General features: G+C 44.1%; 1 protein-coding gene across 2 annotated transcripts in view; it reads left to right on the top strand.

Annotated features, from left to right (window-relative positions):
• The window catches only part of CORO6 (coronin 6), a 150155-nt gene that overhangs the window by 92096 nt on the left and 39144 nt on the right, over positions 1–18915 (top strand). For both annotated transcript variants that reach the window (XM_073616844.1, XM_073616843.1), the window contains exons 4-5: positions 17495–17624; positions 18012–18193. In XM_073616844.1, coding sequence (XP_073472945.1) covers positions 17495–17624; positions 18012–18193 — 312 coding nt within the window. The remainder of the gene's footprint in view (positions 1–17494; positions 17625–18011; positions 18194–18915) is intronic.

Raw genomic sequence — 18915 nt, 5'->3', positions numbered from 1 at the left:
TTTTGGGAGAGCCAATGCGCTTTATAGCACAAAGAAAGAAAATTGCAACAGAATGACTGGCCCCACCGACTCATCCCATACACCAATATGCTCAACGTCCAATAGATTTACCTCAGTTGCCTTGTCCTTTTGAAGAGCAAATCATTTTGCTTATACCTTTTTTTTGTAAGCTACATTGCTACTGTTAAAGTCAGTGTTTTAGGATCCTATCATTTTTATCTATTTTCTATGCCAGAGATGTATATTATTTTTACTGTTTAACCACTTCAGTCCTGGAAGGATTTACCCCCTTAATGACCAGGCCATTTTTTGCGATACGGCACTGCATTGCTGTTCCTGATCACTACGGACAGACAATCTCTCTCTACTCCCCTGTCAGAACTGGGATCTGTTTGTTTACATTGAAAGATCCCCATTCTGGCTCTCTGTGGAGCAATCGCGGTTGGCCGGCAGACATCACGGCCGCCGGCCACGCGCATCGGCTCCGGCAGTGTGTGCGCCTGCTATAGCTGTTAAAGGGACCGACGTACAGCTACAGCGATTCGAGCAGCCAAGCCAACCTGACACAGTAGAACTGCGGCAGCTGGTCGGCAAGTGGTTAAAGTACTTTTTGTTATGATTTGCCTTTTACATTTAAATGTCTCCTGGGAGTTCTTGTGTGGTCACGCGAATCCATGGAAGTTGGTTTTTATACTAATTTGTGTTGAAATGAACAGAAAATGTTACATTAGTATCATTTTGCATGGTGTGCCTAATTTCGTTCTCCCATATATATACAAAAGCTTTCGCCCCGGTTCACACAGGGGCGGCACGACTTGCAGGTCGCCTCACCGAGGCGACCTGCACACGACTTCCACGGCGACTTGCAAAACGACTTCTGTATAGAAGTCTATGCAACTCGCCTCAAGTCGCCCCCAAAGTAGTACAGGAACCTTTTTCTAAGTCGGAGCGACTTGCGTCGCTCCTATTAGAACGGTTCCATTGTACAGAACGGGAGGCGACTTGTCAGGCGGCTAGGTCGACTGACAAGTCGCCCCTGTGTGAACCGGCACTTACTCTCTACCTGAAACATAGGATATCCCGTGCCACTGCAAAAGTACATAATGCTGTGAATAATGTATGAATTGCTTGTTAGTCCAGGAACCAATGTATTTGGCAGATTGACCAATGAGCTCCTATTTGCATTGATCACTTAGATTAGTGTTATTCCACTTGGATCAATTGCACCCTTAAAGTGTATGTAAACCCTCACAAATACCCAGTGAAGTGAATAGCCTCAGATGATACACAGAGATGAAACAAATCTCCCTACATAAGTTTTACATTTATATCTGCTGTCTTCAGCTGTATATACCTTTTTAGAAAGTGTTCTTCCTGTTACACATTGTCTCTTCCAGGACAGCACTGGGAGTCTGGGAGTGATTGGAGTAAAGGCACACACCTCCACATTGGCAAAGGAAGGAAGAAATGTGCAGAACTCTGCTCTGAATAGACCAGCTCTGTGCTAATCCATTTATAGCAAGCTCCCACGACCCACATTTCAGGCTGTTTTTATCTCCCATCTCGGAGAACTTGTCAGAAATTATCAGGCTGATAACAGAAGAACAGAGCAGGAGAGAGCTATGGGACTTAGTGCTTTGAAGAAAGATAAGAAAACACTACAGATATATGTGCCCAGCTCAAATTTCATGAATCGGGATTACATCCACTTTCAGTGATCAGTTTTGCTTCACACACACATTAATCTCGGCTTAATTATCTGAGTACAGTTGGAATGGCCAAAGGTTCTTTTCCTCTTATCGGTGTCTTAGGATACAGCATTTGTGTGATCACTTTCTGTCCATACCGAGCTTCATCCTTAGTTGTGTCAGAATTTGCTTTTGGGTAAAGAGATTCTGTAGGATTTGTCCAGGAATTGAAATAGCAATATACAAAGTGTGTAAACTAAAGCAGTCAATCAGAATTACTGATGTTACTAAACCCACAACAGTAAAATCAGTCTGTATATGCGGCATAGCATGCTCATTATACTCACTGTGGAACTTAAAGGGTTAATCCATACTTGCCAACTGTCCCGAATTTCCCGGTACATTCCCGGGATTTAGACCCTTTTCCCAATTTAATCGTTTCCCGGGAGATGTCCCGAGAAATGCGTTTTTCCCGATTTTCGCCGCCAAGGTTCGCGCCGCCGGCCGCCATTTTCAAGGAGACCGTAGAAGTAGGCTGGCTAGATGGCTACAATAGAGATTGAGCTGTGGCGCCGCCCACCCCCCAGCCCGCTCCGCCCCACTCTGCCCCGCTGCCAGTCTCTGTGATCTGTTATGGAAAGGGGCGGGGGATGAGCGGCGCCGCAGCTCAATCTCTACTGTAACCATGTGGCTCCGTTTGACCAACTTTGGGGCCGTATAGCCTGGATGTCACAGGGGGCGGTCTGGATGTCACGGGGGGGCCGGTCTGGATGTCACGGGGGGGCCGGTCTGGATGTCACGGGGGCCGGTCTGGATGTCACGGGGGGCGGTCTGGATGTCACAGGGGGGGCCGGTCTGGATGTCACGGGGGGCCGGTCTGGATGTCACGGGGGGGCGGTCTGGATGTCATGGGGGGCTGTATAGTCTGGATGTCACAGGGGGGGCCAGTCTGGATGTCACAGGGGGCGTATAGTCTGGATGTCACAGGGGGGCCAGTCTGGATGTCACAGGGGGGGCCATATAGTCTGGGTGTCACAGGGGGGGCCGTATAGTCTGGATGTCACAGGGGGGGCAGTATAGTCTGGATGTCACAGGGGGGACCAGTCTAGATGTCACAGGGGGGGCCAGTCTGGATGCCACAGGGGGAGCCGGTCTGGATGTCACGGGGGGGGCGGTCTGGATGTCACAGGGGATGGCTGGTCTGGATGTCACAGGGGGGTCTGGTCTGGATGTCACGGGGGGGCTGTATAGTCTGGCTGTCACGGGGGGGTCAGTCTGGATGTCACAGGGGGGGCCATATAGTCTGGGTGTCACAGGGGGGGCCGTATAGTCTGGATGTCACGGGGGGCAGTATAGTCTGGATGTCACAGGGGGGGCCAGTCTAGATGTCACAGGGGGGGTCAGTCTGGATGTCACAGGGGGAGCCGGTCTGGATGTCACGGGGGGGGGCAGTCTGGATGTCACAGGGGATGGCTGGTCTGGATGTCACAGGGGGATCTGGTCTAGATGTCACGGGGGGGGCTGTATAGTCTGGCTGTCACGGGGGGCCAGTCTGGATGTCACGGGGGGCCAGTCTGGATGTCTCGGGGGGGCCGGTCTGGATGTCACAGGGGGGCTGGTCTGGATGTCACGGGGGGGGGCTGTATAGTCTGGATGTCACAGGGGGGGCCAGTCTGAATGTCACGGGGGGGGCGTTTAGTCTGGATGTCACGGGGGGGCCAGTCTGGATGTCACGGGGGGGCCGTATAGTCTGGGTGTCATGGGGGCATATATTCTGGATGTCACAGGGGGGGCATATAGTCTGGATGTCACAGAGGGGGTGCCGTATAGTCTGGATGTCACGGGGGCAGTATAGTCTGGATGTCACAGGGAGGCCAGTCTAAATGTCACGGGGGGGCCAGTCTAGATGTCACAGGGGGGGCCAGTCTGGATGTCACAGGGGGGGCCAGTCTGGATGTCACAGGGGGAGCCGGTCTGGATGTCACGGGGGGGCAGTCTGGATGTCACAGGGGATGGCTGGTCTGGATGTCACAGGGGGATCTGGTCTGGATGTCACGGGGGGGCTGTATAGTCTGGCTGTCACGGGGGGACAGTCTGGATGTCACAGGGGGCCAGTCTGGATGTCACGGGGGGCCAGTCTGGATGTCTCGGGGGGGGCCGGTCTGGATGTCACGGAGGACCGGTCTGGATGTCACAGGGGGGCTGGTCTGGATGTCACGGGGGGCTGTATAGTCTGGATGTCACAGGGGGGGCCAGTTTGAATGTCACGGGGGGGCGTATAGTCTGGATGTCACGGGGGGGTCAGTCTGGATGTCACAGGGGGGGGCCGTATAGTCTGGGTGTCACGGGGGGCATATATTCTGGATGTCACGGGGGGGCATATAGTCTGGATGTCACAGAGGGGGTGCCGTATAGTCTGGATGTCACGGGGGGGGGTGTATAGTCTGGATGTCACAGGGGGGGCCAGTCTAGATGTCACGGGGGGGCCGTATAGTCTGGATGTCACGGGGGGGCCAGTCTGGATGTCACGGGGGGGGGGCGTATAGTCTGGATGTCACAGCGGGGCACCAGATGTAAGGAGGACTGATGGGGACACAGATGTAAAGAAGACTCTGCTGATGGGGACACAGATGTAAGGAGGACTGATGGGGACACAGATGTAAAGAAGACTCTGCTGATGGGGACACAGATGTAAGGAGGACTGATGGGAACACAGATGTAAGGAGGACTGATTGGGAACACCGATGTAAGGAGGACTGATGGGGACACAGATGTAAAAAGGACTCTGCTGATTGGGACACAGATGTAAGGAGGACTGATGGGGACACAGCTGTAAGGAGGACTGATGGGGACACAGATGTAAGGAGGACTGATGGGGACACAGATGTAAAAAGGACTCTGCTGATTGGGACACAGATGTAAGGAGGACTGATGGGGACACAGCTGTAAGGAGGACTGATGGGGACACAGATGTAAAAAGGACTCTGCTGATTGGGACACAGATGTAAGGAGGACTGATGGGGACACAGCTGTAAGGAGGACTGATGGGGACACAGATGTAAGGAGGACTGATGGGGACACAGATGTAAGGAGGACTCTGCTGATGGGGACACAGATTTGAGGAAGGCTCTGCTGGGGACACCTGATGGCATCTGGTGGCAGGCAACGTGGCAGGTGACATGCTCAGGGCTCCCACTGATTCTGCATTATGGTGAGTTGAATGATTTCATTTTATATTGCAATGTAATAATAGAAATAATGCACTTCAATCATCCTGACACCATAACAATCATGGTGCCGGTATGATTGAAGCGCTAACACCAGGTGTTTGGAGTATCTTTATCTGCTGATTATTAAACTCTGGAATACACATTTCTATTGTGGTGTAGGATCTGGGGCTGCTGTCCCTCCATCCCTGCCCCCCCTTTCCCCCTTTTCCTCTACATCCCTCATTCATCTCAGACTCTAACCACACCCCATTTGAGCCACGCCCATTTAAGCCGCGCCCACTTTCCTGTATAAACCACACCCATTTGTTGGTGAGGCGCGCTTCGCGTGCCGCATTTTCTATTTCAACTGTGTCACGCCCACAAATGCATGCCCCGTCCCCTAATTATAATGCGACTCCATCTACAGCCAAAAAAGTGTCCCTAAAAATATTTTTACGATGTTGGCAACTATGGTTAATCCTCTGCATTGTGTAAAAAGGCTGTTTTGTCCTGTATCCTCCCCCTCCTGCACTGTCTATCTGGGAAGGCCAGCTAACAGAGGCAGAGTAGCCGACCTGCACATGTTCAGTTTATGCTGGAGAGTACATTTACAGGTATACAGGTCATCCAAAAAAGTATATAGCGGCAGTATTTTAATGTAAATGATGTAGATGATTTATAAGCTGTGGGCACTGTGGGGGGGGGGGGTTGGGTGGACAAACTATTTTCATATTACTGGGTTTAGTAACACTTTAATCTTTTAAAGGGGTTGTAAACCCTTACATATACCCACTGAAGTTACTAGCCTCAGGTGATACAAAGAGATTAAGCAAATCCTTCTTATCAAGTTGTACCTGTTTATCATCAGCCCTCATCTACATCCATTTAAAGTACAGAATTTACACATCATTTCTGAGCTACAAAAAAGCAGAGGGAGAGGATCTGATTTCACACCCTGCACAGCATAGAGCAAGGAGCTGAGTATAATCTGAGACCTGAGTAGAGGTAATGGACACCCCCCTCCCACATTGTCTCATAGGGAGGCTGTCAACCAGCTTCTGTGTGTTGGAGGAGGGGGGAGGGGCCATCTCCCAGGATTACTCAGTGGCAGCATAGACTGTCAGAAGTGACTCATGCAGATAGCAGAGGAACGGGCAGACAGAAATCATACTTGGTGCATTGAATAGAGGCAAGTACACACTATAGAAGGATATGCTTTGTTCATTTTTTATTTCAGAGGTTTGCAACCACCTTAAATGTTTCCAAATATTGCAAACTGAAATTGAGAGAAACTTGTGGATCATTGGACAGCTCAAAATTTTCAAGGAATAATATTCAGTAATGCAACTCTGGGCCACCAGTTGAGGACCACTGTACTTTAGTAATAGTAAGTAATGTGCCCTTTAAGGCCTCATGCACATGGATATATGAATGTATGCAACAAAAGGGCTACCTGATGTTGGCAGAAAAAAAAGCTTCTAATGTCGATTTTTATGTGTGTTCATGCATGTTTAGAGGCGTATGGCGCTTTAGAAGCGTTTGAGCGTAAACTCATTCTATTGACTAGAATATTTATTTATTCTAGCCACTAGAATACAGTAAATGTATACACATGTGTGATGCATTTAGGGGCATTTCCGCAAAATAACCTCATAAGCTCCTCTCCAAATTTCAGCTTGGGGCATTTTTTATGACTCTAAATGCTGCTTTTAAAATATGGATCTTAATGCCTTATGTGCATGGCCACATAGGCTAACGCCAAACGGAGTATTTTATTTTATTATTTTCAGGTACTTATATAGTGTTGTCAATCTACACAGCGCTTTACATATAACATCATACATTCACATCAGTCCCTACCCTCAAGGAGCTTACAACCTAAGGTCCCTAACCCACATTCATACATATACTAGGGCCAATTTAGATAGGATCTGATTAACCTACCAGCATGTCTTTAGAGTGTGGGAGGAAACCAGAGTACCCGGAGGAAACCCACACAGGCACAGGGAGAACATGCAAACTCCAGGTGTCGGGATTTGAACCAGCGACCCTTTTTGCTGCTAGGTGAAAGTGCTAACCACTACACCACTGTGCTGTAGTTAGCACAGCACAAAATATCCTGGACACCTGTGCAGGAGGCCTAATAGAAACCTGTCATGAAAGAATTGTTGAAGTTGTCACTGCTGACTTCTGGAAATTCTAGTTGCCTGTCATACAACCCCCTGGTTTCAAGTCTTTGCATCACTAATCTGGAACAAGATAACAGTCAGCATCTTTGGAAGGTGGTCAGCAATTACAGCCCCATATTTCTCTCATAACAGGTTTGCTTTAAGGCCCAATGGAACCCTATTTATTACTGTAATATATTAAGGCTGCATATATAGTTACATATTTTGTTTGGTTAAAAAAAAGACACAAGTCCATCTAGCTCAACCAATAGAAAACAAAATAAATAGAAAACCTCCACACACACAATCCTATACCCACAGTTATTCCAGAGGAAGACAAAAAAAGAACACTCAATAAAGCGTGATCCAATTTGCTCCAACAGGGTAAAAATACTCTCTGATCCTCCAGGAGGCAGAGAGATATTCCCCAGAGCAACAATGACAATATCTCTTTGTTTGTTAATATCCAGTTAGAGTTTGTGCATTTAGTAATCCCCCTGTCAGAACACAAAAGAACAGCAGGGGAGTTTGCTGTACTAACGTCAGATCGTTGGTACAGCGGCTCCAACCGGAGCTAGTGGTGTGTACCAGGCTTTAGGGTATGTGTGAGAGGAGTACCAACCGCATACAAACCCAAAAACAAAAATGTAATACAGTGCTGCTTACATTTAAGACCGTATTCGTTTTCTTTATTCAAACTTCTTTCACTTTATTTTCACCTGGTAACCCTGAGAATAAGACACTTTCTGTACCTGAGTGGCTACACTCACTCCTTCACTTCATCTATGGAGGAAACCATGGTTGTCACCCAGCTGGATTTCAGCCATGTCTTTTTCTTTTCATTTCCTTTACATTGGGTATGGATGGATTAGTAGTTTACAGAAGGAAGATAGCATTGTTTGTTCTTTTAATTTTAGCTCACAGCAATTGACAAGGATACAAAATTTCTGGCATGATCAACAGGTACTTTCTGTACTTGCTAAAAATGTTATCAGCCTGAAAAATGAAAATTAAGGCTGCTTTCACACTGATCAGTTTTTCTTCCCTATTTGCATTTCAAAAAAGCAGAAGAAAAACGCATGACCATTAAATCCTATGGAACTCTTCACACTGGTCAGTTGCAGGACTGTTGTGTTTTTCAAAGTTGCTGCATTTTTGGTGCATGTTTGGTGTTCTAAAAGGAATGCACCAAAAACACACCTCCCCATTGAAATGAAAGCAATATGCATCAAAAACGCGGCAAAAATGCATCAAAAATGTACCCATGTTGCGAATTTGGTGCGGTTTTTGAGTCGCATGCCCTTTTTTTCAGAGATGCAAAATGCACCAGAAATGCAGTAGAAACCCTGCAAAAATGCATATGCGTTTTTTACAGTGCTTTTGCAATGGAGCAGTGTGAAAGTAGCCTAATGTAACCACCACATAACAAAAACTTGAACAAAGGAGAGAATGTGGCTATAGTATCTTTGGAATAGAAGACTTGCTAAAAGGCAATATTCAAAGTGTAGTGATTAATGATTCATACTCTGAATGAATGGGCTGTTCAGGCTATAGGATATTAGTTATGTACCCCAAGGTTCAGTGTTGGGACCCTTACTACTTAACCTGTAGCACTACTGCTGCAGGAGCTGCTAGGCAATTTGGGTTCTCTGTTTTGTGCCTCGACTCCAAGAACACCCTCAGCCCCTCTGACACATCTGGTTGAATGAAAGTCACTGCAAGCACTTATAAGAACACAAGTATAGATACCTTTTAACTGGGCTTTTTGTACCAGTAAATAGACACAAGATAATTTAGTGGAAAATGAACTCAAAATATGGGTTCGGGTAAGAATCAATGATGGTTTGAGCATAAATGAGCATACAGGAGGTAGGTTCAGATACAATCTGCAGACAGTATAATTACTATGCCAAAGTAACTTAGAGCAGAGTTCTGTACCACTAGAATAAAATCAACGCATACATCAGGAAAGTCAGCAAAAAAAGTGCATATAAGCATTAACTGCAATGCAAAGAATAAAACTTTAACTAGTCTAGAGTGCCCTCAAGGAAAATGGCTAGGATATAGTGCAATGTCCCCTGAGAGGTACCTCTTAGCATAAGCAATAGGTAAAGGTCTATGTGTAGCAGCTGTAAAGAGGCATTCTTTAGTCCTAACTCTTTAGTCGGCTAAAGTTGGGGCCAGGTTGTACCATTGGTGCACACGAGAATAGTCCCAGTCAAGCCTGTAGGCAGCAATAAGGCTACAAGAAGGCTGCAAGGTCAGTTCCTAAAGGGCTCTGTCTTTCTCTAGCAGCAGATTGTAAATCCCCACAGCAGCAGCTCACCAGTGCCAGCAATATTGCAGCTCACCATCTTGTCACATACAGTGATTAGTCATCTCTGATCTGCAGGTAACTCCGTTGGCACCCCAAACTTAGAACTCTGGATCCCGCTTAGGACGCCAATTTGCAGCAGTGATGGTCCACCCTGGACAGTGATGTGCACTCTCTGGGCTCCCTTACGGCAAGAGGAAGCTACAACCTGTACAGCCTGGGAAAATGCAGCTCTCTCCCTGGGGAATGTAGTTCATAAACTCTTGAAAGAAAGTAGAGTTCCTCCTCAGGACTACAATTCCCATGGTGCATTGCAGCCTGACTCAATCTATTGAACTCTTCCTGCTCAGCAGCTATCTCTTTTGCTGAAATAGCTGTTAACCAGTTGAGCACCGCAGGACAGTAGATACAGGCAGCCAGTCTTTATCACATTCTCATTTTTAGCCAAGCACCAGGCTACAAGCTTCTTAAAAATTATACAAAGATGCAACCCACCGAGCTGGGAATATTCTTTGGTTTTGTTTGAGATGCGTCGCCCTTCTATGTGCTCCAAGGCCAGTTATAGGTGGGAGCAGTGGCCATTTTTAGGACTGTTGGAATTCTGGTGAGGAGACGCACTGGACACATTTGCTGCCATTGTGCTATATGCTGGGTATCCAGTGTGCCCCTGTGCCAACTCCAGGGTCACCTGCCCTCTGCCTATCCATTATAATGCATGTGCTTCTTCTGTGCTTGGAGGCTCTCAAAATTTTAAGTTTGATACAGAAAAGTTGAGGTAGGGTTGAACTAAGGGGGAGCCCACATACCAATGACATAAATCAAATGTAGAAACTGTTCCCCCTAAGTGGGACTTTAACGGCCCTAGTGATTGAAAAATCAATATGATACACGAGATGTAATGAGAACATTTATGGAAAAATATATAATTTTATTTAATACATATAAGTTAAAAGCAGAATCTGTACATAAGTACAAGAAAAGTGGCTGAACAACATACAAGTCAACATGGCATGACAATAACTATATAATACTCAAAAGTCCCAGACTGCCATAGTAGAATGACATGACGGAGTCAAGGGACTAGTTAGGACTGCAAATAATACTGGGGTGCTGTGAAGTGGCTCTGCAGCTTATGCATGTATTTGCAAATGTGTGCAAGCTAAACCCTTTGTTTTTAACGCATACTGTTAGACAGGATAATTTAGTTGGTTGTAGGCTGGTCGGTAAGTTGAGCTGGGAATTTTCTTTGGTTTTGTTTGACATGCGTCACCCTTCCATGTGCTCCTTGCTGCAAATGCCAGTTATAGGCAGGACAGTGGCCATTTGTTAGTACTGTAGGATTTTTTCCCCCCTTGCAGGAGCAAATTGGGTCAAGCTTTATTGGGGTTTGGCTTCCTCTCGATCAGCTGTGGATATAAGATTGTGTATATGAAGGTTTTCTATTTCTATTATACATCTAAATACCAGTGGCGGCTGGTGGTATTTTTTTTGCACTTCAAAGAGGGTGCAAGAAAAGTGTGAATGGAATTATTTTAGACTTAACATGCTGTTTTTGCTACAATCAGGAGCCGTCCCTGCCGGGAGAAGACAGTGATTATTGCGAGCAGCTAATCCCAACCGATCAATCATCTTGGTACATTCAGCCTGCACACATACGGTTTGAAACTCGGACCGGTTCCTGCTGCATTGGCTGAGATTCAAACCGTCTCTGGACGGCCTAAAGTTACCATTAACCTTTCTAGTTAATCATTAGACACTCTCCATTTGCGCAAACAGTGCACCCACAGCCACCCAACCCCCCCCCCCCCCGGTTGTCGGGTAACCTGCACCACGCCCCCGTTTGCACTGTTTACCGCCCCGAGCCCACCCTTTTATGAAGCCTGTTAGAGCCTCTGGCTCTAATCACGTGCTTCCAACCCCCCCAATTGGAATTCATGCATACAGCGTCCTGAATGAGGACCGGACGCATGGATAGGGGGGTGGCGCCTTATGGATGGGCTGCCCCTGTTATGGACTGGTAAGATGCAATATTTTCTATTTTCTACGTTCTTTGATATTCTTTAAGTGGTCATATAAAAGAAGCCGCCCCTTGATGTCTATGTATTTCCACCACCCTTTCAACTGCCATTTCATAGCTGTTGGAAAAAACGAAGCAACAATTAAAAGTAGTCTGAGCTCGAGATAAAGGCATTCATTCATGCAATCTGTTTTTAGTGTAGGTTTAAACATGAAATTAAGTATCTGATTGGTTAATGTGAGGCAGATTTTTCACTTACTCTCTAATTTGTTTACACTTCAGGTTTTTCTCCTGGCCATGGACATTGTGCTGCTTTTTCCTACATTTCCCATAGTACTGGAAGAGTAAATCTACTCTACTCTGTAACACCTCTATTCTTGCTCTGCATCTTGTTAATTGTCAGCACTGCGGAATCAGCTTGGGACAAAGCCAAGGACTAGACACAATGCTCACAGCCATTAAAAAACACTTAATAACATACACTGTGTACTCCTATGCTTACTGCTTACTACCCAGAACTCCCTACTGCTATGAAAGTGTCTTCATTATGTGGAAAAAAAACTATTCAAACACATACCTGAGACATGCACAATGTCTTCTGGCATTTTTTTCCCTCCTTTATTGACCATAGAAGGACAACCTCTACGATGGCGACAGTATCGTATATCTTTTAATCCCTGTGAGTTAATAAATGTTTTATATGGTTTGAATTGTGCAGAAATTAAACAATGACTTGGAGTGGCTATAAAAAAGTCACGGGTGAGAAAGTACTGAGACAAGTCAAAAGTAGATCATTACAATAGAGCGAGAGCGTGCAAATTAAGAGTGCTAGAACACTCCAAAGAGGGTGCAAGAAGAGTGTGAATGAAACTATTTTATACTACACATGCTGTTTTTGCTGCAATCAGGTGCCGTCCCTGCTGGGAAAAGACAGTGATTATTGCTAGCGGCTAATCCCAACCGATCAATCATCTTGGTACATTCAGCCTGCCCACATACGGTTTGAATGTCGGGCCGGTTCCTGCTGAATCGGCTGAGATTCAAACCATCTTTGGACGGCCTAAGTTTCCATTAACCTTTCTAGGTAAACATTACACACTCTCCATTTGTTTCCACCTCTGTGGTCATTAAGAGGGTATTTATCATGCCATCGGGTTATTCCTCAAATTACAAGCATTCTGGGTGCAAGTGTGTGGCTTGATCGAATCAGCTTAGGCCTTACAAATTTAAAATGTCCCAAGGCATGTCTACTAGGGACTACTAAAGTCAAATTTTTTTTTATATTTCAATGTTTTTATTGAAAAAGTAGCAGGTCAAATATGTTTTTTTAAATTTAAAACACAAACATGTTATACCTACCTGCTCTGTGCAGTGGTATTGCACAGAGTGGCCCCGATCCTCCTCTTCTGGGGTCCCCGGCTGCGATCTTGACTCCTCTTCTTTTTAGGACTACCATAGCCAGCTGCTGGCTATGGGGAGAGCGTAGTCTGTGCACTCCTGACCTGTGTGTCTATGGAGCTGCGCACCCTAGACTTACACAGCGGGACTTAGGCCCACCCTCCCACTTCCTCTTCACTGCATCTGATTGACAGCAGCAAGCTGGCCCATGGCTCCTGCTACTGCTCCAAAACTGTGTAAAGAGGAAAAGAGGGGAGAATAGATGCAGCCGTGCACAGCGCTGATCTCCTCTCACCTCTCTTTCCCTTCACACAGGGGAAGGGGAGCACAGAGAAACTGAAAGTTTTTACCTTAAGGCCCCTTTCACACTGGGGCGGGAGGTGCGTCGGCGGTAAAGCGCCTCTATTATTAGCGGCGCTTTACCGTCGTTTTAGCGGCGGTATTCAGCTGCTAGCAGGTTGGTTTTACCCCCTGCTAGCAGCCGAGAATGGGTTACAACCCACCACAAAACGCCTCCTGCTAGTGCACCGCTCCAGTGTGAATAGCGCCTGCAAACCGCCCCAGTGTGAAAGGGGTCTTATGCAAACAATGCATTAAGGTAAAAAACGTTTTTAGGTTTAGTAACACTTTAATGTACATACTAAGAAACTTTTTTTTTGTATATTAAACGTTTTTTATTGAACACTATACAAATGAAACATAGCATTACAAGGTATATGGCAACAATAATATCAAAGAAATTCAGCAAGGACAATGGATCTGAATATTATTGCTCATGGAATTAATGTAGGAGTATACAAGAAAAGTACAACTTCAGACAAGTAGTAATGGGTGAAGGGCATCAGGATGGGAACATTCACAAATCTCCAGTTAAGAACCGGCATCAGGTATATCATAAATTATAATCTTTAGAGTCAGTCCGTGCATGTGGTAGAGGACTTGAGCCACCTATCCCAGATTTTGTTATATTTATCTGGACAGTCTCTATTAAGATAAATAAATCTCTTGTACGGTAGGGTAGTGTTTACGTCCGCTTTCCACTCAGAAAAGCTTGGGGGAGTAGACCTCATCCATTGTCGGGCAATAACCTTCCTAGCTGAAAAAAGTGTTTCGTGCAGGAACAGTTTTGTATACTTGTCAAGATTGTAATCCGGAAAAATGCCTAATAGGCATTGTTTAGGGTCTAGGGACATGGGGGAGCCCATTTCGTCATGCAGGAAATGACGAAATGGCTGCAGTTAAACTGCAGTGACTTCTCAGTGTCACTGCAGTTTAAATATGGTGCCGCCGAGATACACAGCCAGTCCTGTGTATCTCGGCTCCTCTCGGCTCTTCTCGGCTCCTCTCATAGTCCCGCCAAGTCCCGCCCTATGATGGACATAACACAGGTCCAATGGCAGGACTGGGCGTGACTGTGAGCGGAGCCGAGTGCCGCCGATATACATACATAGCCGAGTGTACTCGGCTAGCTCCGCTCATCCGTTTTCACATATTGTTTTTAATATAATTAAGAAACACTGGAATTAATTGAGGGAAAGTTATCCCACTATAGAAGAAAATTTAAATTTACCATCACCTTCATATAGAAAGGATAGGACTCTGAGAGATCGATTAGTAAGATCCGATCAATTTTACCCTCTTATTCCCAGGATAACTTTTCTGGGACCCAAAAATTTGGGATCATTTCCATGTCTATCATGCATCCAATGTAATTCTATGATAAAGGGAAAAAGTATATTGCACCCCCATAAAGGCTTTGATATCCCAGTCAAAGGCCACTACACCTGCCAATCATCATACGTTATTTATGCCATAAAATGTCCATGTGGATTATTATATATTGGAGAAACAACCCAAAAAGTTAAAGATCATATAGCCAGACATAAATATTCAATTAGAGATAAATTAATGCAATTACCACTAGCTAGACACTTTATAGAGAAGGGGCATACAACTTCCCAGTTAAAATACATGGTGTTGGAAGGCATTAATAAAAATAGGAGAGGAGGTGACCGTGAACTAATTCTAATGCCCCATACACACGATCAGAAATTCCATCAGAAAAAGCTTGGATGGTTTTTCCGAGGGAATTCTGCTCAAGCTTGCCTTGCATACACACGGTCACGCAAAAGTTCTCTAAACTTTCGACCGTCAAGAACGCGGTGAAGTACAACACTACGACGAGCCGAGAAAATGAAGTTCAATGCTTCCGAGCATGCATCGAATTGTTTCCGAGCATGCGTGATTTTTTGCCCGTCCGAATTGCATAAAGACGAACGCATTTTCGGATAGGAACTTTTTCCGACCAAAAAATAGAGAACCTGCTCTCAATCTTTTGATGGCTGGAATTCTGCCAGCAAAAGTCCAATGGAGCATACACACGGTCGGAGCTCACATCCGACTTTTGCTGGCAGAATTTCTGATCGTGTGTATGGGGCATAAGAAAACGTGAGGCTCATTGGATAAATTTTCTTAATACTATTACTCCAAAAGGTTTAAATACAGATCTGGATCTTTATTTATATGATTTACAGAACACTATTTATAAAATTATTTTACAGTATCCCCTTGAATATTTAGATTATGATGTCTTTTTATATATATATATAGATATATCTATATATATAGATATATCTATATATATAGATATAAATACATATATCTATATATATATAGATCTATATATATAGATCTATATATATAGATCTATATATATATATAGTTTTTCAACAGAATAACAATGTGATGGTTCCTGAGTGAATAATGAGATGAGTTTCTACATGGTTAACCATTTGTGTATCCATGGTGTGAAATGATTAATGAATAAAGGAATACAATTGTACTAATGAGCAATTAACCATAGATTGATTCTATATGTGACTTTTTTGGAAAATGTTTAAATTGCAATGTCTTTGATCAAAATGTTAGATGTGTTCTGATCTGAGGAAGGGCATAAGCATGTAAGCCCGAAACTGAAATCTTTTCTTTTTGAACACTTTTTGAGATGTAATTTTAAAAATCTTTAAACAAATAAAGTTTTTAAGTGCAACTATCCTCCGGACTCTCTTCTCATATGTATGGTCAGTGGGTGGGAAGACCAGATTACTTTTCATTAACTGCAGACCAGGTGCAGCTTTCCTCAACTACATTGAAGATTTTATATATATATATATATATATATATATATATATATATATATATATATATAATATATATATAATTTTTTTTTTTTTTTTTCTTGGAGAAATAGCAATACACTGATATTTCCAGGGAATGGGTGTGTCAGCATAAGTCTTGGCCATTGGAGGTCAGGCAGGCTGTGCTCTCAGCTCAGCCAGATAACTGATCACACTGAGATGCATGTGCTTCTATACCTAGCGTGGTCAGTTTGAAAGGTATTTCACACAAAGGAAGCAATGCAAAGAGAACAGAATACTTTAACACCAGTACAACAGACACATATCAGAACTATGAAATGGTGGAATATGAAATTAGGTATTTTTTAAAGTGGTTGTACACCCAGTACAACCACTTTTACCTACAGGTAAGCCTATATTAAGGCTTACCTGTAGGTGCTTGAAATATCTCCTAAACCTCCACGATTTAGGAGATATTTACTAAAAAGACAGGCACCGATGACTACAGTGCATTGTGCTGTTTCTATTAGGGGTCATGCTGTGACTGGCGGCTCCCGTGCGCATGCACGGGACTGACGTGACATGACTCCGGCCAGTCACAGAGCCGGAGTTTGCAGCCCCGGAAGGAAGAGGGGCAAAGACGGAAGCTCCCTGCTCGTGGGGACAGCAGTGACATCGCAGGCTTCTGTGTCAGGTAAGTGACACATAATGGGCTACTATGCGATGCATAGTAGCCCATTATGCTTTACCTTTGCAGGGAAATAAAGAGGAAGTAAAACCCACCAGGGTTTACTTCCTCTTTAAGGATACTATACTTCTATGCTAAATAAATGTAATTACCAAGCAAGATCTCTCCCTCCAACTCTATTAGAGTGGAAGAAGTGAATTAATTCAGTTCTTCCTTTGTACTAGCTGGCCCACACTACCAGAGGATCCCCCAATAGCTTTAGCAATATTGGTGCCTTTGGACCTGAATCCTAACACCTAACCTCAGTACAGTTCTCAGGAAACCACAATTTCTGATCTCTATTCATATTCTGTATACCTCTACCCTTCTGGAACTATGTACTGATGACACTTTTAAGGACATGTAAGGACTATATTGTATTATATTACATATTTAAAAGTAATAAACCATATATTTAAAAAAAAAAATCCAGTTGTGGTGGGAAGCAGCAGCATTTACCATTGCTCCCTAATAAGGTTTCATATATTCCAGCACCTAGCAGTAAGGCAGTCCTGTCCATAGAGTTTGCATTGAAAATGGGACTGTCAGTGAATAGGTACGTTCACCTCCGTTTATACCCTACCTGGAGGAGCATGGACTGCCTGGGTAGTTTGTGCCAGACTCAGTTACTTGTTCAAGGATACTAATTGCACTCTGACACACATACAAAGGGGAGAGGAAAATCTGTTTATGAAACTTAAAAGACGAAAATGCAAATCAAAATTATTTTTTTGTCTGAAAGAAGAACATGCAATGAATTAATGAATAGCACATAATTTTTCTCTTTTTAATAGACATGTTTGCCTATATGAACAACTTTCTTTTTCTGTCTATAGGTTTGGCAAATCCCAGATTACACACCAGTGCGTTCAATAACAGATCCCATTGTTACTCTGGAGGGTCACTCCAAGAGAGTAGGCATTATCTCGTGGCACCCATCAGCCCGCAATGTGCTACTCAGTGCAGGTACAGTAATACAAACTTCCTCCTTTAAGAACATTGATAAGCTTATTGTGATAATCAGTCTGGCTTTCCTTTCTTCCCAAACCCTCCACTGGTTCACATATTGTAGCTAAATTCAATTTTCAGCAAATGTTAGAAATAGAATGTGCTGTGAATGTATTTTTTGCCTGCTAAAGGACTCTCACAGCTGCAGGGTATAAACTAATATATAGATCTGTAGCTAGAAATGCTAGTCTGAACATTTTACAGACTTGGTTTAAATTTGAGGCAGCAACCCAAAACGGTACCATCAGGGAAACCACAGTATTTGGCAACATATGTTTGATTTTTGTATTGAAAATCAGATGCTTGTAAAACTAACAAATCTGTTCACCTGTGCTCTGCTGTTAGGCAGCGATAATGCTATTATTATCTGGAACGTGGGAACCGGTGAGGCTCTTATTAATTTAGACGAGATGCACAGTGACCTCATCTATAGCATCTGCTGGAACTACAATGGGAGTCTCCTCACCACCACCTGCAAGGATAAAAAACTTAGAGTCATTGATCCACGGAAACAAGAAATAGTGGCTGTAAGTAACAATCAAACTATACATTCTTTCTACCGCACACATATAAAGTGATCAGTGTTTATTTCTGTGTTCTGTACCAAATGTAAGGCCCTTTACCCCAAAATATAATTTTATAGTCTTAACAGTTGAAGTTAGTAAACTTACATAAGACAGTTATGCCCTGTACACACGATCGGACATTCCGACAACAAAATCCATGGATTTTTTCCGACGGATGTTGGCTCAAACTTGTCTTGCCTACACACAGTCACACAAATCTTGTCGGAAATTATGAACATCAAGAACCTGGTGACGTACAACACGTATGACAAGCCGAGAACAATGAAGTTCAATAGCCAGTGCGGCTCTTCTGCTTGATTCCGAGCATGCGTGGAACTTTGTCTAAATTGTATACACACGATCGGAATTTACGACAATGGATTTTGTTGTCGGAAAATTTGAGATCCAGCTCTCAAATTTTGTGTGATGGAAATTCCGATGGAAAATGTCCGATGGAGCCTACACATGGTCGGAATTTCCGACAACAAGCTCTCATCGAACATTTTCCGTGGGAAAATCCAACCGTGTGTACGGGGCATTAGACTGACTTCTCAATAGTTTTAGACTAGTGATTTGGCAGGTATGCAATCTGCCAGAGTGAGAGCATTTGTGAGTTGGATTGAGCTTATTGAGGGCTGCTCCTTAGTAGACATTTAGTAACTAAATAGTAAGTTAGTACTATA

This window comes from Aquarana catesbeiana, linkage group LG02 (genome assembly GCF_042186555.1).
Source record: "Aquarana catesbeiana isolate 2022-GZ linkage group LG02, ASM4218655v1, whole genome shotgun sequence".
NCBI classification, from domain to species: Eukaryota; Metazoa; Chordata; class Amphibia; order Anura; family Ranidae; genus Aquarana; species Aquarana catesbeiana.
The sequence above is the reverse complement of the archived record's forward strand: the minus strand, read 5'-3'. Positions and strand labels throughout refer to the sequence as shown.